This window comes from Chamaea fasciata, unplaced genomic scaffold (genome assembly GCF_029207755.1).
Source record: "Chamaea fasciata isolate MVZ Bird 193981 ecotype frontalis unplaced genomic scaffold, bChaFas1.0.hap1 SCAF_5, whole genome shotgun sequence".
NCBI lineage: Eukaryota > Metazoa > Chordata > Aves > Passeriformes > Sylviidae > Chamaea > Chamaea fasciata.
This window is the reverse complement of record NW_027094090.1, coordinates 21,138,568-21,149,635: the sequence shown is the minus strand read 5'-3', so window position 1 is coordinate 21,149,635 and position 11,068 is coordinate 21,138,568. Positions and strand designations below refer to the sequence as shown.

Genomic DNA, 11,068 nt, shown 5'->3' with positions numbered 1-11,068 from the left:
GTTGGTTTTTTCCCCTGAAAATACCTTTTTTCCTTTTAATTACAATTTTATCACTTTTTTTGCATTTATACATGAAACTGGAGCAAGTAATAGGTTCATGTTCCTTCACTGGACGTTCATAGTTGACTACCTTCCCTCAAAGCTCCTCCCTTCATATACAGATATTCTTCCCCCTTGATGATGTTACTTCACATTCCACAGATATTTTTCCTTTCTAGCAGGAAGGTGATGTTTTGATTCAGTTTTCCTATATGCTGGGATGTATGTGGAGGAAGAAAGATGTGAAACCAGCAACTCATGCCTCGAGTTTTCACTGGATCTTAGTGTGCCAGTATTAACCCAATCTCCTGTTGGCTCAGATTTTGAGTGTCCTTAAATATGTATTTCAGTAATTTAAAAACTATGAGAGTAGACATGTGAACTTCCATTAATGTTTTAGAAGAAATCACACATCTGGTCAAGAAACTCACCAAAACAAATAAGACTTTTATTTGTAATGAAGAAAATTGTAAGTCATGGCTAAAAGTCATTGCTGCCTGAGATGCTCATCTTTCAGAAACCAGAGCCTGATGGGGCTGCATGTTCAGGACAAAGCAACCTCAGGATTTCACCCTCCAGTCAGACACTCACAGCTCTCAGCACTGACCAGGACAGGTAACCAAGGTTCAAGTCCCACCTCAGAGATTTCCACTGCTCTATACAAAGGCTACCAATGAGAGCCATTTTTAAATGTCTTTCCAGCAATTCCTTTCTATACAGTGATCTTCAGTATGAACAAATATATAATTATTATTTCCATGCATTATATTTAGAAAAAGAATTAAACATGTATATTTTAATCCAACAAACGGTACATTCATTTGGAGCACTATGTTGGATGAAGGCTACTGATGACAAAGTTTTCAGAGTTATGAAACAGAAATTAAGTCAAATACAAGGAAAATCACATTATTTGGAGAAACCTTTTTTAAACATTTTAATACAATATTCAATAGCAAAAAAAAATCACGTGATGCATATGGATAGCTTTTAGGCAGGGATCTCAGACAAGGCATATGGTGAAATTGATTCATTTTACACTGAAGTTCAAAACACCTTTTTATTTATTACTTTACAAAGACTTATTTAGAAAAAATGTACAATGTCAATATCTTTCAGAGTTGTTAACAAAAATCTAAAAATAGAAATTCACGTTTTCATACCCTATATAAAATAAATGCAAAGAAGATTGCTTTCAATTTAGCTTCTAACTTGTGAAAACATTGGAGTATGGCCAGTGTTTAAAGTTTGATCATATTCATTTGTTGTAATTATTTTTTGTTGATGCATTTATGCAAAAATTCAAGAAAACTTTCTTAAGTCAGTAGACTCATTGATAAATGGTCTGGTTCAATTCCAAAATATTTTTATTTTGTAGAAATTATTAAAGGAAATATGCACTCACCACTTTTAATATTGGTTGTTCCTATACACTGATCAATAAAGAACAATATCCTGGCTTATGACATATAAACCCAGCATAATTTTTTTACAGTACAAGAAAATTACCAGAGGGTATTTGATGAAATTCTCATAAAAACTGCATAATCTATTAAATGGTTCTCAAAATGAAAAAAGTAAAATGTCATCTGCTATCAAAATAATAATCTACTTACAAATATTCCATCTTGCTTCTGAAATTCTTTACAAACAACTGCTATAAATACTAAGTAATTTTGTTCTGATGGAAAGCATTTGATCTGACAGGGATTTCTACATTAATTATCTTTACATGTCCTGAAGTTGTCTTATGAAGACTTCTGAATGCAAAGTAAAACCATCACATAATTTTCTAGTCCAGCAGAATTTTCAACCCATGGTAGCACCAGATCACTTGTCTATCTCTCAATTTAGGCACACAATCTGATTATGTAAGATGGAAAAGGCAGATGGAACCTTTGAAAACAAAGACCGAGCTAATAAACATACTAACAACTTTGGTACCCTACAAGGCCACCCTAGAATCATTACGATCTACCAAATGTCAATATTCATTTTACAGTTTTACACTACCTTGCTTTCACTGCTTGACTTAATTTTAGTGATAATCACTACATGGTCATGTTAACAACCCCATCAGAATCTACAGTAACTGGTCCATGTAGCAGTTACTTGAGTGTTACTAACAGGAGGAGTTTGTCTAAATGTACATACCACTACAAAATCAAAGAAGAGTCTAAAAACCAACCTCCCTGTCAAACTGAGAACAGTAATACTGGCTTGCAAAAAGTAGTCTGAGTTTACTGAAGAGCTCTTTCTCTCTGCCTCTGCTGATGCAATTTAATACAAAAATGAACGCACAGCATCATCCTGACAACATTTTTCTGAGTGAAATTCACAAATTCAGAGTAACTTCATCCCTGCCTTTTTGAAGGACAGATGGAAAGTAGATTGCTTTCCATCAACCTAAGCCAAGCAGCTTCCAATGAGAAGCTCAGAACCTCCGCTTGCCCTTAGATCACAAAGTTATATGCCAGGAAAACAGCAAACACATCAAAGCGTAATTCCCATTCCCATTCACACATAAACTAAAAATTAATAAAAACAGGTTGAATTCCTAAGAAAGGAACATAGATTATTTTTTTAATACAGTCTCTGATCCCAGCCCCCTACAGAAACTGATTCTTACTGGATTACTTTCAATTAGCAACACATGACTATACCATATCTTCAGCAACTGTAGTGTCGAAAATTTGGTAATAAACTTGATTTTTCATTGCGTCTCTGACATTATAGGACTTGATGAAGCATTCCAGCCATGGCAAGTCACCTACCAACAAAATCCAAATTACTGTTCAATATTCATTTCTAATTTTTATAGGAGGCAAGTATAACTTCAGCAAGGTCTTAACTAGAATATGTAAATGCATACAATAGTTAATAAGAAGAAAAATTCACTGTTAACTTCGAAATACCAACTGGTATCTTTTAAGTTTCCCACAAGATCTGAAATGGTGTTCAGTGACAGTCTTCCAAGACTTGTCCTCCCTGCACCACCACTCTACGAAACACTTGGACCCAGTAGTCATGCCACAGTATAAAATACGTATACATAAAGACTTTCCAGTAATAAAAAATTCATCTCCATGTGTCTCAATGAGACGATTTCACTGGTCTCAAAGGGAAAATCCTTTAGAATCTTTATTACAGGACAACCTTTTTTAAGTATGGCAAAGACTCCAGGGTGATTGCAGCGGTCACTGACAGCCATGTACTTGCTGTCATACTCTGGAGGTTGGAGGTGCATCACACACCCATCTACCTCGGACACGTGTAGTTTAGGAAGAGCTACCTTCTGCCACAACACATACATTGCATAAAAATCTCTGTACATGGATTTGGATTAAGTATTTGCTCAATTTCCATGGATATTTCCCATGGCAAGGGATGCTCTAAGTCAGCATGTGCAATCAAAAGCAGGATACCACCCAAAGCATGTGCCATATGCTGAATTTCCTTTCCGTTTTCCCTAACCTGCTGTGACATTCAGTATGAGGGTGTTGAAGTTAACTTCCATATGAATACAAATGGCATGTTAGTGCCTGCACAGGCATGACTGTATTCACACACCACTGCATGCTACATGAGAATTTACTGAATCATTTCTTCTCTTTCTCAAGGGTAGAGTTAGTAAGAATGATGTTTCAGAACAAATTAATACTAACTCTGCTTTCAGGCTCCAGCATTTTTCTGTACTGAGTTTTGCCTGTGCAGATTGACTTCTAAGACTTTGCATATGCGATAGCAGATTGAAAGACCTCTTCCCTTCCCACCCCACCTTTAAAATAACAGCAAGCTGACCTAATTTTCTTCCTGGAGGACACAGGGTATTCATGGTCATCTGCATCTTCTGCTGAAGAAAATCATTAGTTAAGATTTCAGAGGCAGGAATTTGGAAAAACTTCTCCTGAAAGAGAACAGAAGAATATGAGGTGTTCAAAGAGGTGTAACAAATCATTACCCAGAACTTTGACTGCATGTTCCTTTAGGAACTTAAAATCAGATAACAGAACAGAAGAATAGTATTATTTAAAAAAAAAAAAAAAATTTACAGAAAAAACCCAAACTGTCTGAAAAAATTAGGTCTGTTTTTCAGTACCCCTGAGTATTTAGGGACTACAGGCACCCAGAAAGCACATGTTGGTCTCTATACGTAACTGGCAGATATTCCTCATGAACTTCCATAACCAGACAGTATCAGACAATGTTACGGCCAGAGAGGATGGTCAGTCCCCTTTAACAGTACCCCTCAACTTGAGATGAACAAAATCATTTGAAAACAAGGGGCAACCTTGGGGGTTTTACATCTGTGGAACTCTCGTAGTGCAAGTTTCATTTTTTGGAAGTTTTATAAACTATGGAAGAAAGGCTTATATTGTAGGGTACACTTCTGAATGGAGATAGAAAATAATAAATGGAACATAAGAATGTTAAATAAACATTTTCTGTGTATTACTAAACCACATATAGTAAGAATGACTGAAAAAACTCCAAGTTTATTCTTTCCAAGTTTGTTACCTGTTTGTTACCCGTATCTCTAAAGGCTCATCATCTTATAACTTCTCAGAGTGAGCTAAGATTTTTTGTAGTAATTTCTCATTTTTTTAAAAGCTACAACTACAGAATAATCTGCCTCTCTATATTTTTTAAATGAAATGTTTAATGGCAATCATCAGAAGTTAGCAGATAATCCAGCAGCAAAAATGACACTGATAATTTTCTCATATCTCTCTTCAGTCCTCTTTTGACTATAGAACTTTTTCATTTTTTTCCTTCCCTTTTTCTGTAAGGAGGGGAGCAAAGAACTGTGTTCCTTTGGAAGTGCAACTGGAAGCTAATGTAAAGCTGCACTTCAAAGCAGCCCAGTTTCTTCTCAGGTGGTGCTGAAGGACTGGAGTTTAGACTTGGAAACTCTTGGCTTGTCTTTGAAGTACCACCAGCAGGAATGTGAGCAGCTGGCACTTCAGAAGAAACTGTGGGTATTTTCCTGAAGCTAAACTGTAGTACTGAGCAATATCTGATAAGAAAGTGAGCCACCCTGAAGTAAAAACTTTTGGAATTCTGCATCAAGAGATGGTTTAAATATTTTCCCCCAGCTTCCTTTTGCTATTTAGTTTCTTGATACAAAAAGGAGAAAGGACAGTAGAAGGCAAAGATGACTGGCTTAAATGGGGATTGTAGTCTTTGATCTCCTTTGCTGTTAAAACACCATGTATTTTAAGAAAAAAACTAATTTTTTCTGGTACTATTTTTACTTACAGTCTTTAAAAAAGGAGGAGTATTCTCTTTAAAGTCCCATTTGAAGTAACTTAATGTAATGGTGGAAAATGTGCAGATATATATACATTAAACAACAGTGCTGTGCAGAAAAAAAATCCCACTAAATTCCTTTTCTGTCCCATTCTGTCACACCCACATTGCTGTGACAGGAAAACCACCCAGTCTTCAGTGTCTCAGGTAGCAGGAATGGTCTTAAGTTGCTTCAGCAAAAAGTGAAGATAGGTTAATTCCAAGGTTAGTAAAGTAGCTGGATAAATTGCTTCTGAAATCCAAGATAAGTATCTGTACAGATACAGCTGCCTAGGGAAAGAGGGCCTCCTTACCTTAAGATCATGTGAAATAAAAAAAATCAAGCATTACTGAATGGAGAGCTTCTATTGAGAGTTAAAAAAAGAGGTAATGAGATTTTAAATTGATGCAGAAGTTTTCTGCATAAATCCTGAAACATTCCTATCATTCACACAGCATTCATGCTGCATAATTTAACATTGCAAATAAAAGAGAAATTCAGCCATAGGAATATATAAAAGTTTATGGAAATACGAAATAATTTATCTTCAAGCTTCAGTTTTGTCTTTATGCTTTAATATTCTATATTCTGTACAGTATTAACAACCTTATAGCATTGTAATCCTTCCCACAAAACACTGCAGGTAACATAGAATGAATATTTGTGCACATATATTTGCCATTTTAAAAACAAATAAAATCCAAACTCACATCATCTGTAGAGACTACCTTTACCTAGATTCACTTACATAATCAAAAAGGTATGCATTTAGTGCTCCTGTTTCATCAACCAGTGTAAACTTCATAATAAAAACATACTGGAGCAGTTCAATACCTAAAACTGAAGCAAAGAAAAATTGATTTTTGTCTGAGAGAATATGCAAGGCAAACTATAACCACTTGAGCTGACAATATCCCCCTTTTAATAGTAACTGACTTTGAATACTGTCATTAGAAGTATAGATTAAAAGACCAAAACATAGAGACTCTGATGTCTGACAGCAAAATGCCATTTATCTCTTAAGACCACATTGCAATTTTCCTAGAAACACTTTAATAGATGAGGCTATAAAAACACATAAAGATTTTTAAGTATTTATTCCCATGCTAGTAAACAAAAAGCTAATATTTGCTTAGATCTTAGATCCCACCTTAGTGGGATCCTCCTATTCCTGTGCTCTTTTATCCATGGAAGATTAAAGGAGAGGCGCTCTTAATTCAGCGGTAATAAGAATTCCACCTGCAAACTATCTTCTGAGGGAATAGTTTATTTGATATGATATAGCAAAAGCCACCAGGCTTGATCAGAAAAAAACTCTGCTGGCAGTTCTGAAAGAATTACAGTGTAAGTAAATGTCACTCCCTTACTGGCAGCAATAGCTGTTATGCTGCAAACATAAAATAACTGAAACAGAAAAAGTTACTACAGCTCTGCATCAATCTTTTTTGGGTACACCTACTTAAACCAGTAGTCATTTTATCTTTAACTGGTTTGATATATTTGCAGGTTTATAATTTAGCCTGAAAATACAGCTGATAAAAGAATAATATCCATAAAATAGTGTAACTGTCAGGAAGTGTTAATTAATATTGTTTTAATTTTGAGAATTCAATGTCAATCACTGCTAGTTATATATTACTTTACAATTATTTAATAGAATACAATTATGAAAATTTATTTAGAAAATCACGGTATTGTTGTAGAGTTTTCTTCTTTTAAAAAGTGTTTATCAAACCTATATACTGCTAGATATTCCAACTTAGTATGTTAGAACATGAATTGTTAAACATGCAAATATTCTTTTTCCCTAATGCATTGTAGAGTTTTAAACTCGATTTATGTAATTTTAACATGCTGACTGCATACAGTAACACAAGGAACACATGAAGCACAGAATAGACATAATTGTTGTGGCATAATTCCTTTCATTTGAATATTATTTTTTGCAGATTCTCTGGAACATGAAGTTTACAGAAGATAAAAGTCTAACTTGTATGAATCATTAAATAAGACTGCCTTTAGTTCAGGACAGAAAAACAGTATCTACAGAAGGAAAAGCATGAATAACTTCTAGGACTGCAACTACGTACACAGTTGAAAAGAAACATCTACAACCAAAAAATCATGACATCTGTACTATGGTAAGTGTTACTCCTGATACCAGTGGTAAAAGAAACTAGTTAACATATAAAATCCTTTAATCAGTATTGCAATAGTTCCAAAAGTAAATATGTTATTTCAGCTGGTAAAAAGTGAATTAATTTTACAGCCATAATTACATGCTTTCTGTACAAAACTGCAACCCAGAACAGCAAATCAAACTAATTCACATCAACATTTCAGAATCAAGGCATAAAAGTTTTTCAGGACAGTATCATGTCAGCTGACCTTGTGCTATTTCAGTTGGTTCCCATGATGGTTGCTGTTCTGCTGCAAGGAAACTTAGATTCTTCATAGGCTTTGGAGTTGAACATTGCTTGCACCTAGCATTTAAAATAAGATATTGAGACTAACTAAAAACTGATGTATTTGTACCAGAAGTGTTCTGCAAAAAAAAGCCCCCAAAACTCTGATTTTTCTTACACATCGGAAGTGCAGAAGTATTTCTACTGCTGCTTGAATAAAATTATTTTACCAGACACACCAGCTTTAGAGCAGAATAAAACCCTTAATGCTTTGGTTTTGAACTATCCATGAGGAGAAAGAAATCTGGAAAAGACCGCTTCAGTGATTAGACAGGAATCAAACTGTACATTAAGGCTGAGAGAGTTGGGGTTGCTCAGCCTGGAAAACAGAGGGCTCTGGGCAGACCCTACTGTGGCCTCTCAATATATAAAAGGGGCTTATAAGAAAGAGAGAGACTTTTAACCAGGGCCTGTAGTGAAGAACAAGGAGCAACCTTTTTAAACTGAAAGATGGTAGATATAGATTGTGCAGAAAGAAGAAACACTTCACAAAGAAGGAGCTGAGGCACTGGAACAGGTTGCCCAAAACCACTGTGTATTCCCTACACCTGGAAGCGTTCAAAATGAGACTGGATGGAGCTGAGCAACCTGGTGTAGTGCAAGGTGTCTGTGCCCAAGGCAGGGGGTTGGATTAGATGATCTTGAGAGATCCCTTTAAACCCAAACCATTCTACGATTCTAAGATCACTACACTGCTAAACCTATGCTCGCTCATATGCCAGTACTTCTCACTTTTTAAGAGTGGGAATGAATCTGAACTTGTAGCATACTCTAAACCCAGAGAAATTTGGCTTTACCTATGTTGAGAATATTAACTAAGAGCTGTTAAAACAATCTATTTTATTACTGGTGTATTACACCAATTAATGTAAATTTTACATATGACATAGTAAGCTAATGCTGCAAGTGGATGGAAATACTGACGAACCGTTTTCAAAGTTGCTCCCATTTGCCTCAAGGAATGGAATTACAGAACAAAACTATTTGTTCCAAATTAAGCTTCTCTATTAGTATATTACAATTAGAACTTGAAATAAGCATTTATCTTTTAGAATTATATGCAAAGCATGTCATAAAAATCAATAAAACTACTTCTGCTTAAGTGATAGAAAGTGAAGTAATTTTCTTCTTTTAAAAAACCCACTCAAACTCCCATAAAGTAACTTAACAAATTAAAGTGCAAATTTTGCTTTTTATATGCAGTGTCTCTGTGTTTATTTTTATGTATAAATGAATATACATGCAAATGCACACACATATAATTCATTCTACCATACAGAAGAATCCTTTCTAGACTTTTCTAAGTAAATGCCAATGATAAAAACATGCATGAAACACAGCTCTGAAATGTCAGCATAACTGTGAGGTTCCTTCCTAAATATCGTATAAGTAATCATGGAATATCTTATAAACCATTTACTTTTACAACCATTGGAAGAGAGAATAACGTCTGAAGGTGAGTTGTGTGTAGCTGGGGAAATACATGGATTATGAAAGTGCAAGCAGAAGTATTTTATATTGGCGAAGATCCTGCCCCAGTAGGAGTATCCATATACTGCCTTTATTTAAAAAAAGCTGTAGACAGCAATATCTGAAAAGGTCAAAACTATACATAACAGAGAGAAACAATTACCTGTATTCATTTTATGGATGGCTCTTATGGGAGACTTTAGGGTTCACATGAAACATGGAATATTTCTGCATAGAATTTTTTTTTACTGCCTGCAGACCTAGCACAGCGCCCCACTGCGCTGTGCTCTGCCTGAACTGCTGAGAGAGAGGACTCAGTAGCTTGCATGGAGGAGACTGGTACTTCTGAGCTCAGTAGCTGTGTGCTGCTGGGCACTGCTGGGGGAACACACTGCTGACAGCTCTCACTGAGCAGGAACATGGCACTGCACGGCAGATCACAAACACCAGACCTAGATGTGGGTACTGCATTCCACAGCTTTGGAACTGTGGAATTCTGAAACCTGGTGAGGTCACCTCTACAGTGAATGACATCCGCAGACACATAAGGCACTTTGCAGGGCTGTGGATCACAGTAGGTTACAAATGGTAAGGAAAGGCTGTCCAAAATCCTTTACTGCTTCCACACCTCAAGCTATCCCAACACTAAGAGAAAGAATGAGCTGTAGATTGACAGGCTGAGATTATTTTCTAGATCTCTATTTAAATATTATCTGTTATGTTGTGTACATACATATCTATATATAACCCCTCAGCATACAGCTTTAAAAACAACATATGTTTTAACTTTGGTCTAAGTGAGATCAGAAAATGGAAGATCTGGACCAGAAGAGGTATTTAGGTACCTTGCACTGCATGTGTGTTTTCATTTACAGACATACTGCATGTGTGTCTACAGCACACTGCCCTACTCACACACCACAGACAAGACTGAAACTGGCGTACTGTGTAATTAAGGGCTAAAGATTTACAGATCAAGTCCCAAACTGCAGTCAGTCCTTTGATACCAAGTACCAAATGATATGGTGTTCATCCCTGATGTCAGTACTGTGCATCATGCTATGCATTTTACATCGAAGAATCGTTGGGTAAGTAAAAGCACTGCAGTCTGAATTACTGAAGAAAATCCTATCTATTACTGCAACTAGTGAAATATCAACAAATGCTTTTAACCTACCCATAATATTTTACATTCCCTTGTAGAAGAAAAGGAGCTGAAAGATCTAATAATTCAAGATCATCTTCTGTGGATCTCACAGGAATAACACACTTAAATCTTTTTGAAAGCTTCCAGATTTCTTTTAGTGTTCCACCTATTAAAAACCAAAAAAACACAAGGTTTCTTAAACAGTAGTCAAAAATAAATTGAACAATTCACATTTCTCTGCTGATTTCAGGGCCTTCAATAATAATTGATATCCACTACCGAAAACTCAAAAAATAGCCCAATACCTTCTCACTTTTACTCAACAACAGACTCAAGACATAAAGACAGACATTTATGAAAGCAGATGCCCTAATATCATCCTCACAGCTAACACTGTAACCAAGAGGCTGCATTTAGTTAACATCACTTTCATATAATCACTCCTATGATCTTCCTAGCCACTTTCTTAGAAAAATATCAAAGCAACCAAACTGATCTTTTATATGTACATATCTATCTATACACAGACACACTTAGTTGCTGGCACTTGAATACTTGAAAATAGATTTACTGAGTTATATTCCTCAGTTGTTCCAGGAAAATGGAGAAGAAATAGATTATTTTTTTCTTTTTTTTCAGAAAGAAAGGGTTAGATTG

The 11,068-nt window shown here is 35.6% G+C and overlaps 1 protein-coding gene across 6 annotated transcripts in view; it reads right to left on the bottom strand.

Annotated features, from left to right (window-relative positions):
* Nucleotides 1-466: 466 nt before the first annotated feature.
* The window catches only part of POT1 (protection of telomeres 1), a 58,508-nt gene continuing 47,906 nt past the window's right edge, over nucleotides 467-11,068 (bottom strand). For 5 of the 6 annotated variants that reach the window (XM_066182979.1, XM_066182981.1, XM_066182980.1 and 2 more), the window contains 5 exons: nucleotides 10,442-10,577; nucleotides 7,718-7,812; nucleotides 6,078-6,169; nucleotides 3,841-3,946; nucleotides 467-2,809 (listed from right to left, as the gene is read on the bottom strand). In XM_066182979.1, the coding sequence (XP_066039076.1) occupies nucleotides 2,697-2,809; nucleotides 3,841-3,946; nucleotides 6,078-6,169; nucleotides 7,718-7,812; nucleotides 10,442-10,577 (542 nt within the window). In that variant the 3' untranslated portion in view covers nucleotides 467-2,696. The remainder of the gene's footprint in view (nucleotides 2,810-3,840; nucleotides 3,947-6,077; nucleotides 6,170-7,717; nucleotides 7,813-10,441; nucleotides 10,578-11,068) is intronic. The other variant, XR_010720759.1, reaches the window with a different exon arrangement.